The sequence below is a fragment of the Abramis brama genome (genome assembly GCF_963993115.1).
Source record: "Abramis brama genome assembly, chromosome: 14".
NCBI lineage: Eukaryota > Metazoa > Chordata > Actinopteri > Cypriniformes > Leuciscidae > Abramis > Abramis brama.
In genome coordinates this window covers 27271504-27293220 of record NC_139976.1, presented here as the reverse complement: position 1 = coordinate 27293220, position 21717 = coordinate 27271504, and the positions used below count along the sequence as shown (strand labels likewise).

Here is a 21717-nt window from a genome sequence, read left to right as displayed (position 1 = left end):
TAAAAAACATTAAAATATTACAATGCAAAATAAACAAAACTCAGCAATAAATGCATATCACAAATAATTATATGAAATGAAATATTTTATTGTTATATACAAATATACATATATATACATATATATATATATATATATATACATATAAATATATATACATACATACATATAAAAAGATAGATGGATAGCCTAACTATACTAATAGGCTATAGCATATAGGCCTATATTACAGTTCTGTCAAGTGCAAGTTCGATGTGTGAGTGAGAGATCACGTCATCTGAGAGATAAAAGCATATCAAATATTCTCGTCCTCAGCAATATCTCTCATGCCTGAGGACTAAATCAATCTGTACTAACCCTTAGTTACTTTAAAAACCGTTCCCATCTCCAACACTCTAAATCATTCATAGACTGTATAGTGAACAGCACATGGCACACTATTTAGAGAACACAGGAAAGACAGATCTGATGGGCAAGGAATTTGCTATTGTAGAATACACATTTGTATCTAGAACTATGGCTGAATGGAACAATTGCATGCTGATAACTGCACACAATACAATGCATGTTGCCTATACTTTTTTTTTTTCATTAAATAAAAATTATGTATGGACGACACATTTCAATATGCATAACTGGTATCCAGTTTTCTTAAGACATCAAAAACCAATTTCTAATTCAGTTGTGCGAAAACACCTTAAATTTTCATTGTCTGATCAAACAATGAGTCAAGAAAAATAAAAAAAGCCTCTGAAATTCCTAATGTTCCTATGTCACATTGGAAATGAAAGGTCAGGTCAAGTACACTTCATTGTGGAATACATTATCTCTTATAGCGTAGGAACGATTGAATTACACGGCAATCAAATTAACGTTAAAGATCCTTGTTATTACCACAGTACATGATTTATAAAAACACATGGCAACATGCCCTCCCATGGTACCTGTGAGTCACTACAGCATTACTAAGCATTGACTGATTATCCATAATAGAAATACTAAAAACATATCTATTCTACAGATTATTTATTTCAATAACTACATAAATTACAGAAGAAATGATTGTGTAAATAATAATAATAATCAAAACACTTGCCATTGCCCTATAGCTCCTTCAACATAACAGACCCATTCATAAAAAACTCCCTGTAATAAACAAACACATCTACCTGAAACTAAAGACTAGCAAACATTAGGAGATAACATCATTCAACACAAGTCAAATGTTTTACATAAATAAGCACACAAACTGACCATTTTGTCTGATTTTAATAAGAATGCATGGAACTCAATACTAGTAAATTAGCATCTTCTTGAAGTAAACAGCTTTTAATATAGAACTGTACAAATACCAAAAAAAAAGTACATAATACAGTAAAAAATTATATAATAATAAAAATATATATATTGTAGAACTCTAAATTTATTCAGGAATTGGTCTTAAAACATGTATAATTGCCCATAGGCCTTCTTTATAAAGCTAATTTCCAGTGTTTATGGAAAATCATACAAGTTCAAGATTTTGGTCATGCTACAGAGACAGCAGTGGTACATGCTCTACATACTCCTTTCATAACTAATACTATGAATGCACATAGTTCTGTCACTAATAGATGACATTAAACATTAATTAACATCGAATAATTAAAACATTGTCCATTGTACAAGCCATACCACTAAACCTTTTAAAGCACATTTGCAGGAAATCGGAAAGATTTTATAAAAATGACCTCAAAATACCTCAAAGACCTTCATGAAACCACAGGACATTTCTGCCTTCACAGTGTATTCTACCCTGCATGTTCTTCAAAATCCACCACAGCATTGTTCTACCATCAACACTGCCTCTAAACTGGAGAGAAGCCAGGCACAGCACTTAAACTAATTGGATAATGCCCTCTCCAGCAAAGCCTCATTAAAGTCTCAATACCAGCACATGTTCCCGGATATTGCTGCTGAAAAGTCATGGTCAAAACTGAGGGAAAGAGAGAGCCAAAAGAGACGTCATGGAGGTCACTCGAAGAGGAGAGCATGAAATACTTGTCAACTGTTGATTAATACTATGTTTGCTTGGTTGTGGTGAGATATCGCATACTAGGAGACAAACGTACAACACTGAAATTGAATGTCTGATATGCTTGACAAAATGTATAAATATTGATGCAAGACATGACTGATTCATTATCACTACAATCTTTATCAAATAGAACATATGTGGAAAACGCTGGGATTATTTACACATTCGCTGCAAAGAGGTGTACAGAAGCCCACCTCTATAAATAAATGTTCTACATAAAATATAAAGGTTTTCACAACAATTCAGTCAATAAGTCTTATTTCTCAACTAATGGTTATAGTAATCTTAATTTAATTGTATAAGTGAAAATGAGAGATAACGAGTCACTAATGAGAATGCAGAGTGAAGGAATCGACCGATTTAGGATTGAATTCATCAAGTCGCAATTGTCCTATTGCGTGTATTGTGGCAACATTATTCCTATAAATGTGAATCAAGAGGGTTGCAGTATGGAGCACAACCGTGATGTATAGCTTCCATCCTGCATGGCAGTGTGTGGTTTTTGTAGTAACTGACCCAGGTCATCATGTCCCCCTTTAGCCTGAAGTGGAACAGCAGTCGCAATCCATGACAGGAGTCCAGAATCCCAATCTGATTCTGAGGAGGCCGTGGACCACGTGAGGTTAGGGAGCAGAGCAGATTCAATGCAAACAGAGGCTCCGGAGTGTGACTGGAATGAGCTGTTTGAGGCTTTACTGACTGATGTATGGGAGGTATCTTCGGGAAACAATTCTGGAGGATCATGATATTGACGGCACTGGAGTCGATGGTCTTCATGGAAAAAGGGAACCAACCGAGGAGGGTCCAAATCAGATGAGTAAGTGGTTACTCGGGATTCCACTGGATCTTTGATTGGAAACAATTCATGTGACTGCTCAACATGGACACAAGTTTGACTTGCGTCATTGTCCTGTTGGTCAACTTGAGGCAAATAGTGGGTATTGGGAGGAGTAAAATATTTTAGGGAAGGCTGCGTTGGGATCTGCTTTGCAAAAGAAGATTCTTTCAGTGATGATTCATGGGTTTCCGGTAAGGCACCTCCAGTTCGATTATTTATCTTGGTTGCAAAACCCACCTTGGGGACTGGTAAACAAGAAATGGTGGAAAGTACAGATGAGTACCGTCTTATCCTAGGAGCACTGCAATTCCAGGATAGCTTTGGCTTTTCGCTTTGACTAATCTTTCTTCTCTTTGCAAGTTTTGGACTTGGAGTGAAGGACCTGCGGCGCTTTTTAAAGTTAACTATAGAAAATTGGTAATCTGACAAATGTGGAAATGGTAGTAAATGGGGAAATGAAAAGTAAGAGATGCCAAACTCTGGAGACCCAACAATATCTTGGGCCAATTTTAGCGATTGTTTTGTTGAAGACAACTTTCTATTTTCCATCACAAACTGGCCACAACTTTCAGAATTACAATCTTCCCTTCCGTGGAGTGGCATTTTAGGGCTGTTTGACCACATTTTTGAACCTTGGTCCCAGGTCTGTTTTTGATTTTGTGAGCAGACTGTGTTTAGAACAGCACCTGTAAGACTCTCTGACATATGCAATGCAAGCCGACCATGACCACTGTCACATCGATCCTGAGTTTCAGGAACATATTCATCAACAGAGATGGTACATGGGATTTTGTCATCTCTGGAGGAGCTTAGGATGAGCATTTTAGACTGAGTTTCTGAGGGTGTGACAGAAGAGAGGCTTTTGAGTTTCTTCTCTATAGACTGGGATTTTGAAAAAAACTGATGTGGGACTACATCCATGCAGAGAACACCAGATTGAAAGTCTTGAACCTTTGTGGTGCAGCTGATGTAAAGGCCTAATTTGTCATGATCAAGAGGATCAGGGCAGTTATTTTGAATTCTATCAAGATGTGAGGTCGCATTTTGTTGACCAGATGGACTGTGGCTAGGTTCAGGAAAGTTTTCTCTGTTGTCTAAAGCTGAAGAAAATATGTCAGTAATTGGCGGTACATGACCACAGTCTTCAACCAGTGGAGTCTGCAGAAATGTTTCATCCTCTCTGACAGTATTCTGCATTTCAGTTAAATGATTCAAATGTAACGGAGAGAAGTCTGCCGATGACCTGAAGAAAAAGAGTAAACAGAGTTAAAACAAAGAAACATTCAGTGTTGTACTGTCAACATGGCAACAGTGAAAGTCAATCACATCAACTGCTTCCAATCAAAGAAAGCTTTTGTAAAATAGGCCCTTACTTGATTAGAGTTGGATCCACTTCTTGATTTGAATTACAAACAAAGTTAGCATTCATGCCAGCGGTTAGTTGGTCCACTACAGCATAGTTACTGTCATTTTGAATGAAAGAACGATGCTTCTCAGATTGCAAGTGCTAAGAAAAAAAAAGAAAGAAAGAATTTGATGTCTATCAAATGAGATCTTAATACGGGTGCAACGGATCGCAGTTGACCCGTGATCCGTACAGACCAGGCCCCATAGTTCAGCATGCATGCGAGTTGCGGATTAATTGAACAGTTAAGAAAGAAACCGTGAGTCAGTATTTTCGGTCTGTGCATTCAGTCTTAAAGTGACAGCATCCTAATATTCCTGCTGCTGTCTATGTCATTAATGTTAATAAAACAACAAAATACAGCTTCAACAAAGACAAATCTATATTTAATTTCTACAGTAAACAAATAGTGTTATTAATTTATGTACCTGAATAGTACTGTTAGACTTTGTAACTTTATGTAGTATTCATTTATGCTTATAATTTGTGTATTTGTTATTTTATTACTGACTGTTCACTTGTCTTTAATAATGTTTTAACTTTATTAGATAGGCTAGCAGTTTTTGCTGTGGTATCGACATACCCAAAGTGAGCTTTAAGTAATGAATGAACTTTTTTCTTTCTGATCCGAAAAATGATCTGATCCGTGACGCAAAAACCATACATGATCCAAACCGTTAATTTTTCAGATCCGTTGCACCACTATAGGCAAGTTTGGATATGAATTTCAGTGCCTCCTGGTAATTGATATTAAGGCTGTCATTAACGATTATTTTGGTAATCGAGTAATCATCGATTATTTTGACGACTAATTGAGTCATCTGATTTTTTTTTGGTGGTAACTAATTAAAAAAGTAATTAAAAAGACTTTAAAATGACTTAAAATACAACGAGGAATACTATTTGGTTCAAATTAAGTATTAAAAGCAAGTAGTCATAGGGTTTTATAGAACAACACTGCAAAATAATACATACATATATAATCATGGATTCTCGTGCTGGAATGTGCCACTTCCGGTATTTTGCCAGTTACTCGACATGGGCAAATTGAAATAGAGGATTATATTTATCGAGAAACTTATCAAGGATTAGTGACAGCCCTAATTGATATTAAAGCGTATTGCAAAATCTTTTTGGTATCACAATTTTTGCAAACAAAATAACAAATTAACTCACCTCATACTGGTCTTTGTATGGCATGTGGCAGCACTCGCAATAGCCTGAACTTTTCTTAGTTGGGCCTTTGGGTGTGGCGCTTGCTGTAAGTGGCACAGTCTGCAACTTATGGGAGCTGCTAGTGGGTTCTTCCTTCTTCCTAAGTTAAAAAAAAAAAAAAAAACACCTTACAGATTTAAGTGACAATGTAGATTTGATTACCAACTTCTCAAAAAGCAAAGAACATACCTGAAATTGTCCTTGCTGGGATCTTCATCCTTGCTTCTACCAGACTGACGAGGAATGAGGGGCTCAAAAGGGCTATATTTGCCTGAGTAAATCATCATTGGGAAACTCAGAGTCTGTGCATAGAATGGTCTGAACTTCCTGTTTATAAAACCAAAATCATAGATTAAACAAAATGACAAGCTTCTTTGAACAAGTAATCTCAATTTCTATCTAGACTAGAGGACACTAAGTCTACCCATCTCATATCTTCATATCTCAGATTTTTGTTTTTGAAAATGTAAGAAATAACATCATAACATTTAAATTGCAAAGTATTAGGTAGATGACAAATGGATACATTAAAATTTATATTTTTGTACTGAAAACATGTAACCTGCTGTAACTGGTGAAAACATTTCACTTTTAGTTAACTTTTGTCTTAATTTCATTTTCAAATTGATTTAAAAAAATTCTATGTATAATTGTTGAGCTTTCCTGTAGCTCAAACAATAGAGCGTTGGCGCTTGCAACGCCAAGGTCATGGGTTTGATTCCCAAGGAAAGCAAGAACTGATAAGAATGTAAAATGTATACCTAGAAATGCATTGTAAGTCACTTTGGATAAAAGCGTCTGCCAAATGCATAAATGTAAATGTTATAAGAACTATGAGTAATATGAAAACCATGCATAACTATAATTTTGCATAATTACAAAACAAAATGCTTTTTAAACAAAAGACCCGTTTCATAAAGCCAGTATATTGAGAACTAGTCTGACAAGTAAAGGGGTAATTGGTCTTTTCACATTTAAATTAGACCAATCTATATTTTTTATGCAGCTGACAAAGTTATGACTAAATTGTCACTTACGTACCAAACGGGCAGTAATTTTGAGTTGAGATTTAGCATGTGACGATACAGAACATTTCAAGCTATTCTGACACGCTGCTGACTAATATGCTGCATCCACATTTATTAAATGAATACTTCACTTAAAAATTTAAATTCTGTCATCCTTTACTCACCCTCAAGTTGTTTCAAGTTGTTTCAAATCTTTATGAATATCTTTCTTCTGATGAACACAAAAAAATATATTTTGAAGAATGTCGGTAACCAGACGGTTGATGGACCCCAAGGCCTTCCATAGTAGAAAAAAAAAATACTTTGGAAGACAATGGGGTCCATTAACTGTTTGGTTACCAACATTTTTCAAATGATGAAATTTTGTGTTCAGCAGAAGAAAGAAACTCATACAGGTTTGAAACAACTTGAGGGTGAGTACATTTTTAAGTGAACTATTCCTTTAAGTAAAAGCAACAAGCATTTTCCATATAATTGAGGAACTAAACTAAAATCAGTCTATTGTGGAACTGTAGGCTTTCTGATCAAATTCTAATATTGTTTTTTTCACTGAGGACACAGGGGAGCAAGAACATTGGTTTAGTCCAAAAGCTTAGCCAGCAGACTTGCTGCCTCGCTGGCTTATTCGTTGCCTGATTTCGTCACCTCTGGCTTGCTTAGTTGGGGACACTTAATATTCAACAATATTATTGATCTGCCTGCATTGACAGCATTATATGAGAAGTGAACTGAGCTGGACGATGACATCAATGTTTTCTCCAGATCGGCAGTAGAGATAAAATAACTAAATTAATAACTTTTTTACAGAAACAATCTGTATTGTAAAAAGCGCTATATAAATAATGGTAACTTGACTTGATTTTGGACAGACTTCTGAGGCAGTGTAACGGTTTAATGATCTACAACTAAATAGAGAGAGCTTTGGTAATAACGAAGCGACTTTTTAATTACTTCAGTAGTACTTCCTGTGTAGAAATTACATCAAAAGTAGAAAACGTTAGTCAAAAACATACATTTACACAAACTGGCCACTAACCACAACTTAATTGTCACATCAACTGTCACGGAATGGAACACAAAGGATATCAAAGATAGTGAAGGATACATCTATACTGCCTTCAAAAAAATCGATCAGATGTAGGCATCTCAGGAAACAGGTAGTGAAGCTAACTATTGGATTCAGACGTCCCTTGATGCCTTCCTACCTTTGAATGCAACCTCCAAAGAAAACATTTTTAAGCATTCGGACTCAGCCTTTAATATTTCAATTAGCTGACATAATCATATGATGAATTATAACTGTGAGTTGAGTTTAATCTGCCAACAGTTGAGCAACAGAACACTGCGTGGAAGATTGCGTTTTTCTTTATCCTTCTTAACTTGGGGAAGATGTGCAGACTAACTAGTAGGGATGCACCGATACCACCATTTCCAGAACAAGTCCGATATGATCCTTTCATTTTTAGTACTTGCCAATACAGAGTACCGATGACTGTATTTTCATTGCATTTTTTATTTTTACAAATATTGGGCAGAGAAACCAAAAGAAAATGAATCAAATTTGTTGGCTTAGGAAATAGATATTTCCTTCAGTTATTTTTCATTCCTAAGTATGCCTGTTAAAATGTATTGTAGGAGCTACTGTTACTTTCACTGTTCATATTATTATTATTTTTTTTATCTTTAATTTAATAGCACAGAGAATATTTAGAGCCTCTCCAGCAGGGCTCAATGATAACTTGTTTCTACTGATCCAGTTGTGCCAATACTTGCCTAATGCCTATACCTATGACTATACCAGCTCACAAGGTGCGTGGAAGCAGACATTATATGCGTGCCGTCTGAGAGACTGCCTTTTTGGGCACGCTCTTCAGATGTTTGCGCACAGAAAAAGTATTGAAAACAGTCATGTGATTACTGTACCTCCTTCCTGTAATAATGTAGGGAACCACTCATTATACATAAATCATGTAACAGTTCATGTTTTTACTTGCACATAAGATTTAGTTTTAATCCAATTGACACACGTGTGCTGAGTGAGTGATTAACAATCAAGAACATGCAACAGAAGTTCTCTCTCGCTCTCTCTCTCTTTTCCATTAAGTTATTGTTAGCATATGCTCCACATTTTATTGTCTTTGCTATTGCCATATCCGACCGAACTGCAAACTTTCCAGCGATGTCTGTGAAAAAGGGATGCGATCGACAAGCTCGGGCGTCTGTGCCGCTGTGTCACTTATCAGCTCACGCAGAGCAGCTATAGCGTTAATATTTCATTTGTTTAATATTCTGTTAATTAGATGCATTTACTTCAAAGACATCCTTCTCTGATATATCCATTCTGCTCTCTGTTTGTTCTGTTGTCAGTGTTTCTTTGTCACAAGCACTGTAATGTACACGCTGTGTGGAATCGGTTGTTGGTATTGGAGCATTTTAATGAGTACGAGTACACAAGTGCAGTATCAGGCGTGATACCGTTAGTAACCGTGCATCCCAAAATAAATCCTTGCAATAAACCACAAAACTAGCAAATGAATGGTTTTAGCATGCATAAGGTAAGATTGTGATGCTCACAGAAACACAGTGATTGTATTATTGAAGATATTGTACACAATTGTAATGACCTACTGCATTCTTCACAAACTTTGTAAGAGCCAGAGTGAAGGATTGTGTGTGCACACCTGTAAACCAGCCTGATTCATCAGTGTTGCTGTCATGAATAAACAATGCCATGTGAAACTATTGTGTTTTGAGTTTAATAACTTGGCAAACTTGACACTTGGCAATATATGGGCCCACATCTGCAAAATGATTCAATCTTTTGATAGCTTTTTGTCAGCAGTAAAATCAATACCACTGATACAGTATTGACAGGAAACCAGTGCAATAACACATCAAGTTTCACATCATGTAAGTATGTAGAAATTAACATTAAACAAAATAGATAAATGTTGAAAAGTATTAATCATGTGTTAGCTATTGCAATTAAGTAATGTAAACATACAGAACTTTATTGTAAAGGGTTCCCTAAACGTGTTTGACAAAATCTGACATGCAGCCAAATAATGAAAATGTAAGAAAATTTCTTGGTGTTTTTTTGTTGTTGCTGAAGACAGTAAAATGACATGCTACTTCATCTGACTATTTATATGTCATTGTAGTATTTCTTGTAGTCTTTATGTTGATGTAATATGTACAGTATAATGTATAATGCATAATATGGGCTTAATCACCCATATGCATCAGGATCTAGTATATATAGGATCAACGTCTACAACAGCAGCAGCAGCGCTAAACACAATAGATCTTTTCATTAGCCAAGAGCTGCCCTGTGCACACAGATCCTCTGCAGGGGAGGGAAGAGATACCTTTCAGACTGGCCTCAGGGTGGCCCTTTGGATGCGCCGTGCATTTTGATAATTAACTTTACTAAAACTGCAGTGACCTGAGCTGAAACATTAGCCTTGTTAATGGGGCTGCATGGGGACCAAAAAAAAGTTTCACAATGCAAACAATCAAATATATCTAACTGTGTATATTAAAAACAGACAGTTATTAGCATTTTGATTATAAAGATATATTAAAATAATCGAATAAAAATAAAATCTGACAACAGACAACCTACCAATTTAATTAAAGAGACACTGGCTGTGATTGGAATAACATATTACTACTCATAATATTTCTACAGTTTTCAGTATGATCTATTAAAAACACTGTATGATCTACAACAAAAAAACAAACTGTACACACAATGTAATATACAGGACTTGACATCCCATTTCCACAGTCTTGAAAGAACCAAAAGTGGTATCAGCCATGACTGACATCATCTTGACTCATTATTTGATCACAGTACAAGAGGCTGAAACAACCTCAGTAATATTTCAGTAAACATTTAAAAAAAAAAAAAAACAAACAAAAAAAAAAACCCTTTTAATTAGGTACAATATACACGTATAAAATACAATCTAAATTGAAAATAGGGTTAAGAGAATAAGACTGAGGCCTACAACTCACCGACTGAAGTCTTCCACTTTCAGATAAGGACCCTTCAAGACTCCAGCTGTGTGAAGACACTCAGTATTATCACTCCACAGCATATGCCACCACTACACTCAGGTTTCTCAGGTATAGAGGTGTGCAAAAAATATTAAAGCTAGTCTTATATTTACTTTAGGACAACTACAACAACAAGGACATGTTTATGTAGTTTACGAACCTTTAACATGAGGAGCTGTAAGTTTGCTGATTTTTTTCTGTTTGGAAAGAAAGTGTGTGAAATCAGTTTGTGCGAATAAGAAACTCATGTTTGACAGTAAACAATAAATTAAGTACAGTACATTACCTTAGCTGTCCTCACTTTCTGATTTAGATGATTGATAAACTTTAGAAATTCTGTCATTTAGGTTAAAGAAAAAAACAGAAAGTACAGTCAAAAGAAAATAATGTGCTTCTAACTCATATCATAGCTTATTTAATAATGGAGGTCCACAACATAATCCTATGAGTACATATTAGTATATCACATTCACTGAACTTTAAAATCAAATTGTATATATAGTGATCTCTAGTGCTGATTTCTTGTAAGAAGACCATTCATTAGCACTCAAAGAAATTGCTATGCTGTGGTTTTTAATTATTTGTCTATGATAATGCCTATTTAAATGCCCCCTGTTCTCATTGGCTAAAACACAGAGGCTTAATAAGGAAACGCACTACTTTAAGAGCTAGGGATGTAAACTTTTGAACAGGAAAATGCAATTCCTCATGACATTCCCCTTTAACTCTTTCACTTCCAGTGGTTTTGAAAAAAGTTGCCAGAATATTTTGTTTTATGAATATGCAATATATCAAAAGAAACAACAGACCCTCTGCTTAAAAAAAAAAAAAAAAAAAACCTTTTATTCTAGCTTCATGCATTCCTTTTTTATCAACACTTAAATGTGGGTATGCTTCATTTAAAAGAGCTACATTTTGAGCAAAAAGCTGAGAAAATTGTGTTTTTGTGAAAGACTACACCCAGTTCCGATCCTCCTGGATAGACATTGCATTCAGTAACATTAGGCAGTTTTGATTTAGATGCTGTTTAATGTTGATGATCGTGTTATTTTATGCGTCTGATACCGTTCGTTTCTGCTGCCACTTCACATGTCTTTTGATCAGGAGATTCAGTACTCTTTTAAAAGAGGTGCCCCCTACCGTATAACAGTGAAAACACGGAAAGCTGGACATTTCTGTCAATGGCGGGGAAAGAGTTAAATAGTATGTGACAGACCTCTGACTGAAGATTATCTAAAACAATTGGCAATAGTGATACCCTTTACGCAACACTTCATATGGAAAGCTTTCCAGTTGCCACAGAGTCAAGAAAAGAATAGTACACCTGAATATTGAAATTGCTGATACTTCTCAAACCATTTGACTTTGTTCATGAAACATAAATAGTCAATTCTTTAAAAAAAAGCATTTGTGCAGCGCAGAATGGCTCTCTCACACTGTATGATGTAACAAACAACAATTAAGTCCAGTCCGGTTGCGTTCACTCAGCGAGAGTTTTCCAAGAATGTGGCCCATAACCGTATTAAGGACTCAAATACAAGACTGACATCCGTATTCTGCTGCTGTGTGTGAACGTGGCCTAAAAGCAGCTTGTGTGACTGATATACATATTGTTAAGTGCTCACTGGCAGCAGTTACATGAAAGGATACCATCTACACTGTAGACCTTGACTCCCCATGAGCGAGCATTAGCCAGCACACTGCTCTGATACTTCTCCTGCAACAACAACAAACATTCAACTGTCAACAACAATAACACTGGCTTATTCTGATGACAAATAAAAAAAACTGAAAGCAAGGCAGCCAGTTTTTTTATTATACTAGTCATGTTTTGAAACATCAAAAAAAATGTACTGGCTACCAGACATTTGGTACAAAATTCAGGTGGGTTCAAAAGGCAGAGACCACTATAGTAAATAGTGAATAGACCACTATGTTCTTATATTTTGCTTTTTTCCCCTAACTTAATACAATTATTTTTCATTAGAAATAACACATAGTTATGATGATCAGTGTTACAATCTGAATATTGAAAAACTTAATTTGAGAATGTATTAGTATAAGGTGTCCCCATTTTTGCTTTAATGACAACAGCAAAATCTGATGATAATGTTTCCTAGCATGACTGAATATAAGCAAGAAAATCTGACTGTCTGTCCAAGACAGTATACATGGTCACATCACAAACTGACCTATTTACATATTGTCACATCATTGTTTTATATTTTCCAAACCCTAAAACTTTATATAATGAAGATTGTGAAGGATTAACTTTGAGATAAAGAAGGATTTTCTACACATAAATTCAGGTGTGGACTTACATTGCTGTGGATGGCTTTTTCCAGTAACGCTCTTCCACGACTGCCACAAATCTTGAGGTGAAAAGACATTTAAAAGCCATTATTAGCTACTAAACATCCCTGTGCAAACTTTGAGCTTTCATACACTGTATGGAAAATGACAAAGGTGAATGTGGCCCAAAAAAAAAAAAAAAACAGGTTTTAAAAGGAGGAATCAGGATTCAGTGCGGGAGGGCCCTCAATAAACTGTATTTCAAACAGAGATCCCAATTCTCCCACAATTCTGTACAGACAACTAAACAAAATAACATGCAACTTACTAGAGTCTCTGACAAAATATTAATTGCTGCAGTGGATTTAAAAATGCTTAATTTGAATAAATTACTTTAACAAATCAGTTTGAATGAATGATTCATAAATACTTTTCATTACTTTTCATGGATGATTCAGCGTTTTGAATGAATCTCTTGAATGAATAAGTCGATGCCAAATACATTTTTTAAGAGTCACTTGTCGCCACCTAGTGGCGTAACAATGATAACAATAATGATTACGTTATTTGAAGAACCAAGTTACTTTCAAAAGGTGATTTACACTATTTTGATCGCTACCATAGGTTAGGTACCAGTGTTTATATCCAAACTATAAGTACTTCTGTGATCATTTGAATATTTGTAACACAGAAATGATTCTGTGTGGTTTAAAAGTCTGTCTATGATAATTTAAATGGAGTCAATCATAACTGAATGTGAGGAGACAAGATACGTTTTTTAAATTTTTTGACATATTAGACATAGAAACAAGAGTGAATGTGTGCATATTTTTAAATAAAATATTATTTGCAAAAAGTTTTTCTATCATATGCATGGTGCTTGTGTGGATGCTGTTTTGACTGCGAAAGATGAGGTAATTTGATTGGATGTCATGTATTTATCGCATTTTACCTGCTAGAAATACATGCTCAGTTTTAAAGTGCCCCTATTATGGATTTTTGAAAATGACCTTTCATGTAGTGTGTAACATAGCTCTAAGTGAATGAAAATATCCTGCAAAGTTTTAAATCTGAAAGTGCACCGTATATAAAGTTATTGTCTTTCAAAAGTAAGAGTCGACTCTGAAATTAATCGTTTTTCAAACAAGTCATAAGCCGTTTCGTTGTGACATCAAGACGAAACATTAGCATATTGCCCGCCCACTTATTGCGCACGCAGACACCAGGGAAAACTTGAACCTCAAACCTGCAGCTGATTCCTGTGGATACTGGATAGCATCATGTCGAGAAGATGGCGCTGTGCTCTACAATGTGAAAGTAAAGCCAGTTTTTTTTTCACTGCCCAAGGACGAGCATGTGACGAGTCAGTGGTTAAAATTAATCTTTACCACGATATCACAGCAGTATAATCCTAAACTTTTGCTGTGTTCCCTTTATTTCACTGATGACTGCTTCTCAAATCTCAGAGTTCAATGCAGGATTCGCAAACCGCTTGCTCTTGAAAGATGGTGTTCAAAATACTTAGTTTTGAGTTTTATATTGTGTAGGTCTCCTGCTAACTGGTTAACTCCCATTATCACGGTCTTACTTAAATACTTCTGCTAATCAGTTGTGGTCGACTATTACCTTTAACTGTGTCTATTAATGCAGATTGTCTGTTGTTCTCACTACTTTGAGGAAAGATTATACATGGAGCAAGTTTTGCCAACGTCTATGTTACATCAGTCATTCACGCTAGAGCTCGGCTAATGTATGCACTGTTATTGATACAGTTTCCACGCTCACCGCAATAAATTAGAAAAATATTAGAAAAATACTACTATTAGTAAATAAATAAGTACAAGTAAAATAATCGGTTTGTTGATGGACATGCACTTGTTAATGCTGATGGTGAGGAATTACAGTTGCAACATTTCATAATGCATTTCAAACTGAGTAGTGCATCACTAAGAAACGCCCTGCTCGAGTTGTCCTTGCGATGGAGGTCCGGGTTGAATAACTAGTTCTTTCAATGTTTCATCATCGGACTCGCGGTCGGATTAATATGGTAAAATCGAGTCATTGTTTGTTACTGTGTTTAGTTTACGGTGTAGGAAGCCTCAGGACACGCAGAGCTGACGTTGTTATGGCAATGGGCGTTTTTGTTTTCGACACAAGCTGTACACGGTAGACCAATCACAACAGACTGAGCTGCCTGGCCAATCAGAGCAGAGTAGCTGGTGGAAAGGAGGGATTTAGAGAGATTGATTCATCTGACGAGTCATTTGAGCATCACTGAAAATGTGGTGATGTGCAAATGTATATTATGAGAAAATGAAAAAGTTTTTTGACCTTTGATGCATGTAAACCTGTTGTAGGAGACTCCAAAACAACATTAGGAAACTTTAAAATAGCATAATAGGGGCACTTTAATGTTATTTTAAGGTGGGGTAGAATTAAATGAACGGCAAAACTAGCATTTTGGTATCATTTTGTTCACGTACCCCCTCTGTCATCTCACATATCCCAGTTTGAGAACCACTAAATAACACATTTATGATGTATGGATGTGCTTTTTTGGGCTTCAAAATCTAAGGCCCTGTTTACACCTGGCATTAAAATGCGTTTTCGTCAATCCGATCACAAGTGGATGAAGTTAAACACAGGTGTAAATGGGGTCTAAAACGTTTTGAGCTTATCCACTTTCTACCAGTTCCAGAGATAGTCGAAAACGCATTCGACCGGATGCAAAACTTTGTCAGCTGAAGACCCAAGTTTGGTCTGAAGACATAAATGTATCAAGCTCAATGTTCTCTCACAATTCCTGATTTCTAACACGCAAGCACCACGTTTGGCGAGGTCCTGCGGCCGCAGAGCAGAAACGAAAGCTGCTGCTCTATGTTTTTCCGATGTCTCCGTGCGCGTTCATATGTAAATTACACAAGCTTATTTTGTCCATTATATCAAAAGATCTGAGAAAGCCCATAGATTTACCCACCCATAGACCCTCCCCTTTGAAGAAATCAGGACAGAAGTGGTTGAAAACGGACAAAAAAGATGGATTAAAACACCAGGTGTAAATGGGTATGTGTCTCCCTCTGTCTACTTGTGATCCAATTGATCAAAACGCATCTTAATACCAGGTGTAAACAGGGCCTGAGATAACATTCACTCCCATTATAAAGCTTGGAAGAGCCAGGATTTTTTTTTAAATGGCCTAACTCTGATTGTGAAGAAGAAAGTCATATACATCTAGGATGGCTTGAAGGTGAATAAATTATGGAATCATTTTAATTTTTGGGTTAACTAGCCCTTCAACACTAACCATACCACTAAACCTGTCCATAACCTTACCCATATACTTAATAGCAGCAAAATTGTTTTGCAATACAACATGAACAGACAAACACACAAAAATGTTAGGTACAATGCACTTATGTAAGTACATAGTAGCTAAAGACACCTATAACGTATGAAGGGATTGGGTACATACCAGAGGCTTGGGGGTTCCAGTTTGTTTCCCTCCTGCAGTACATGAACTATCCACCAGCAAATCACTATGAGCTTCTTTAGTGCCCGTCACGACCACATTCACATCCTTAGTGAGGAAACTGTCTACTTTCTATACGAAGCAATCAAAAGACAGAATGTGATCCACTATTTAACATCACTTTGCATATAGGGAAACCATTACTACAATTTCCTGCTTTGTCCTGTACAGATGAATGACAAAAATTATATCTCTCACCCCTCCCAGACGGATGATGATGTCAGTGAGTGTGGCAGACTGATGTCTCTTCACGTCATGCAGGTAGAAGGATTGGCTCCTCACACCACCAAACAGATCTCCTGTCATTTTTTTAACTGAAACAAGTTTATGAGCATGCATGTTAGTTAATCTATGGGGGCCTTAAAAAATAACTGAATTGCTTTATTAAATTATTATTATTAAATATGACTATTATTATTATTGTAAGTTAAAGTGCAAATGCTAGAAACCCTATTGGTTTTGTGACCTAAAACCAAACCTAAAGACTTGAAACTTGGACAAATCTGAAGGATCATATGATACTGAAGACTGAAGTGCTGAAAATTCAGCTTTGCCATCACAGCAATAAATTACATTTTAAATTATAATCAAAAAGAAACAATTTCTCTTAAATTGTAATAGCCTAATATTTCACAATATTACTGTTTTTACTGTATTATTCATCAAATAAATGCAGCCATGGTGAGCATAAGACTTTTTTAAAGCTGCAGTCCGTAGTTTTTCCTCTTTGTCGCCATCTCTCTTCGAAATCTGCAATTGCAATTATTTGCGGAATTATCAACTTTACATGGGTTGTGTCTCGGCACGGCACAGCGCGGGTGAATCCAATGTTTTGAGGAGAATGTGCGGCTGTCAGTCGCCGTGCCGGTGTGGATACTGTCATTCGAAATCACAGATTCTACTTTTTGGAAGTATGACCATTGACCAACATCATAATTTTCACTGGAAAATGTCGTCTGAACAAGTAAGTAACATCCACTTTTGTTCTGACCAACTAAGGGAAAAAAAGCATTGCAGTAAATCGCGCTGATTAAATCTAATGATCGCTTATCTTATCATATCACGTCAAACTGTGCAAATTATACTTTGTTCTCAAATTGTTAACAACATCAGCATTTCGTGACTACATTTAATGCCCTTCCGATATTATCCTTGTTTTCGCATGGGCCCAGTTGCAGTCTCTTTTTTTCTGTAGCCACCGCAAAGTCCAAACGATGTCTTTCGCATTTTACAACAGGTGAATCTCTAGTTGTCACTGGTGATTGTCGTTTGAACCTTTCTGGATCCGCCATCAAATTGATAAGTTTATATCAAGTGCTGAGAGAAAAGGCTTTAAATTTCCACCTCCAACATCCTCACAAGCAATATAGCCTAGCAGAGACTCCTTCTTTATGTGTACAGATGTGACGTAATGATGCAAAGACATGCTCGAAGTTCCCGCGGAAATCCACCAGTACCACTGGAATTAAAAACATTATTCTTACTGTTTTGAATCAAGCTAAGGCAAGCAGATAGTTCTGAACACTGGTTGGTTATGTACTTACTCCAAAAAATATTTTGGATCATTTTTAACCCAAAAAAGTTACGGACTGCAGCTTTAAAAAATAACAACAATAAAATTACATTTTAGGAGTAATTCCCAAATTCCTCATTCCTCGAGTTCCAAAATGCATTCTAGCCACTGTGTTATTTTGCTTGCTCTTGCAATGCTTGCTATTGTTTCATTTTATGTTATGTGATGTGTTGCCTTCACAAATAAAGGGAATGTCTCAATTTTAAGGTTTTAAAAAATCACAGGACAATGTAAGTGAAACAGTATTTTTTTCTTCTTTGGCATAATATGTTGAATTTGTACTGCTTAGACGAAGTCTTGAAAGTTGAAACAGACACAACTAAGATTATTCATTCAGTAAACTCTGCTCATTCTTACTATCACTTCATCTCCTGTTTCCTGCTCTTTTCACTGGTCTCTTGGTAGCCAGTTTTAGCTTTAGTTTTAGCTTTAGACTATAGACAGTGCTAACTGGTTTTGGGTATCAAACAATATCAAAGAATATCAAACAGAACTCTGTTGACTCACTGGTTTAATCCAATCTGATATCAGTTCCTTCGGAAATATTTCCACTACATGTCAAAATTCTCTCAACCAATGCTGTAAACTATACAAGAAACCCTCTCACTTATACCTGTTAAGTAACAGGTGAAAATCAAAATGTAGCCTACCCTATTTTGTTAGCAAACATTAGACATTACTAGTCTTGTGGTGAACAAATTAGCCTAATATGCAAGTTAATCCACAATTGAAAAATGTTTGTCTTCATAAACATTATTAAAATCTTAAAATTTGCTTTACTCTCCGAAATGTTGTTTCCTGAAAAGTTGGTCGCAACTTCCAGTTCACACAGACATTAAATAATAAAGGAATCCATAATATTAGGGCTTGGCATTGACACAAATGTTACGATTCAATTCAATTTGATTAAATTTAAATTAATTTAGATATACATCTAGTACAGTGCATGTCAAAATTTTCTCAAGTAAAATAAATAAACTTTCTTTGTATACAAAGATTTGTTTACAAACATTTAAATTGCACAAACGGCAGATTTTGTTATGATAATAACGTTATAATACATTTTTAACAACATGATTATGTTTCTTGTCTACTCAAATTAGTTTTTTAAGATATAAACATTGAAATGGTAGCGGTCTTAAAAAGTGTTAAATATAACGAATATGTAATATATATCAAAATGCTCCTCTCTAGAGTTCATTTTTCTAGCTAACTAACAAGTTCATGGTATGACGATATTGACAATTTGAAAGGATCAACTGCAAATAAGTCGATTCTTTGGTTAAAAATCAACATTGGCTCATCAAAATGAGTAAATTAAAATGGAGAAATTGTTATTTTTAAGCCAGCCCTACATAATACATCACATACAGCTGAAGTCTTCATCTACTAGGGGTGGATACAATATCGCTAACGTTACAATGTATTACAATCTACATTTGACCTAGATCCTAATATCAATTTTTCGTCAGTTTTTTTTTTTTTTTTAATGGACTTTTATAGCTTGCACCTCCCAACCTTTTTAATCAAATGTATCGATAAATTTGATGGCAAGATGCCCAAAAGGCTGTATTTCGACGGTGATGTATTAATGTATCTCCTTGTTATAAGCAAGCCTTGCCTTTTTTGTGATTGTGTTCATGGGTCAATAATCAAATACACGTTGAACATGTTAGCATGTTTTATAAAAAAAAAAATTAAAAAAAAAGGTAACGTTAATACACTAACGTTACGCCACTCAATACCTGATAATTGGATAAAAAGAATAAGGATAAAATGCGGATGTTAAATCATAAGGATATTATAATCGATTTCTCGAATTATTATGGAGTGAAACATTTGGACATTTGCACTGTTAAACACATTTAAAAAACGACAACATCCGGCGAGTGTAACGTTAGTAATAAAAGTATAAAACACAAAAGCGCTAACGTTAAACCTTTAAACATGAACTGATCGCATAAGGTTAGACAAAAAGAAAGAGATTTACATTACCTTGAGGTCCTTTGCTCATAATGAATAAAACATTTCGTGATTTTTAATGTATTAAAACATCCTAAAATGTATAGTTTTCGAGCGTTACTAATATTTCACGCAATGTGATCTGTGAATCTTTTCAAACGGCCCTCCAGAATCTCTTCTTCGCTCGCTCCCTGTCTGCTGTAGCGCGCGATGGTTACACGTTACCGCCACCCACTGGCGTTTACAGTACAGTCGCTCCAAAAATTATTTGGTCCTTATGGGTAACGCTATATTTTTGGCAGGAATGAAAACGAGGCTGTAAGGGGTAGCCCTTGGCTCGGCAGTAAGCAATAATCCTATCACGCTATTACTATTTTTTAAGTGAAATACTATGTAAATATTATGACACTATAATAATAAAATGCATTGTTGCCTCTTCTTGTTTTTTGCACAAGAAAAGTTGTTAAAATCTAATATGAACCCTATTTGTCATGCACAACAGTTCAACTAAGAGTAAGATATGCCAGTCACAGTTAGTTCATTGCTCATAATTGTAAATTGTCTGTAGCCTATATTTTGTCATGTATTGTTTTTCTGTGACAACTAGTTATTGTTATTTCTAGCTTTGTCTATCATGTACAGTATGATATCAAGGGTGATGTTTTTTTTGTGCAAAATTTACATTTTGTTGCACTGTGGTAATCGACACAAGAGATAGAAATGAGTTAGGGCTTAGGGCAAAAATGCCACCATAATGAATAAAAATGCCCCTTCATGAGTAGCCCTACTTGTTTTTTGTATATCACAAGAGTGCTATTTTCCTGAATATCAGGATGATTGCAAATGTGATAATGATTTTATACAACAGTGAGTTTTAAACACAATATTGTGCATATTGATTGTTTTTGCTCTATTTCGCAATTTTTTTTAATTAATTTCCAAACAAAGGCACAGCAGAACAGTTGTGACTCCTAGCAACACAACACTGTTTTGATTGAATCCACAATTTGTGATGAAGGGGTTGAGTGATTGATTCAATGACTCATTTAGAAAGACCTTGGATGCGTCCGAAAACTTCAAGCAGCTGACTTGTTGCCTCGTTGTCCTGTCAGGCAATGACTCTGCAGGCAGCGTTTGCACATGAAGGTATACCTCACGAATAGGGTGACCAGACGTCCCGAAAAATTTGGGACAGTCCCGAAATCTATGGAGCTATTCTTGTGCCAATAAAAATGAACATAGCTTTTCAAGAAACTAATGAAAATATAAATTGAAACTAAATAAATTATCTCTAAAACTGAAAAAGAATAAATTGCAGGCAAATTTTTTTACTTCGTTTTTAATACACTGCATGTTTTGCTAACTATTTCTCATATTTCAATCGCTGATCTGAACTTACAAATGCGCTTCCAGAGTTTTCATTTACGCTTCTGAAGTTTTCGTTTATGCTCCCAGAGTTTTCGTTCGCCTTTCTGACACATTTCTCTCGTGGGGGCGGGGCTAGTAGCAGTGTGTTCTCATTGGTTACTGAGCTTTTGATTGATAGCTTCGTGACCTGGAAGTGAAGACGTCAGTGGTGTGTTTATGTGTGGATGTGAGCGTCTGTAATCGCAGCTTTCTATTTCATTTTAGTGATATTAAGTTATGTTTGTTTTTTAATTTTATCTGTATTTACATGCTGCTACTACTTAGTTGGCAGAAGCTTTTTAGGAGTACAAGAGATCTATTCAGTCTAT

The 21717-nt window shown here is 35.6% G+C and overlaps 1 protein-coding gene across 1 annotated transcript; it reads right to left on the bottom strand.

The window, feature by feature from the left end:
* Nucleotides 1-1109: 1109 nt before the first annotated feature.
* Nucleotides 1110-20157, bottom strand: dbf4b (DBF4B-CDC7 kinase regulatory subunit). The gene is made up of 12 exons (XM_084134745.1): nucleotides 20015-20157; nucleotides 16645-16760; nucleotides 16390-16518; nucleotides 12947-12997; nucleotides 12276-12342; nucleotides 10912-10961; nucleotides 10786-10822; nucleotides 10584-10629; nucleotides 5725-5862; nucleotides 5497-5635; nucleotides 4289-4422; nucleotides 1110-4158 (listed from the first exon to the last, which is right to left on the bottom strand). Exons 1-12 carry the CDS (start codon nucleotides 20031-20033, stop codon nucleotides 2511-2513), a joined length of 2574 nt encoding a protein of 857 aa, XP_083990871.1. The 5' UTR covers nucleotides 20034-20157; the 3' UTR covers nucleotides 1110-2510.
* Between the last annotated feature and the right edge of the window lie 1560 nt (nucleotides 20158-21717).

What these genes read in the sequence shown, in the direction of transcription:
- dbf4b (XM_084134745.1), bottom strand. An exon ending in CAAGGTCTACAGTGTAGATG is followed by an intron (nt 10,962 to 12,275) that starts GTATCCTTTCAT and finishes CCTAAATGACAG; the next exon opens with AATTTCTAAAGTTTATCAAT. An exon ending in CATACAAAGACCAGTATGAG is followed by an intron (nt 4,423 to 5,496) that starts GTGAGTTAATTT and finishes TTTTTTTCTTAG; the next exon opens with CACTTGCAATCTGAGAAGCA.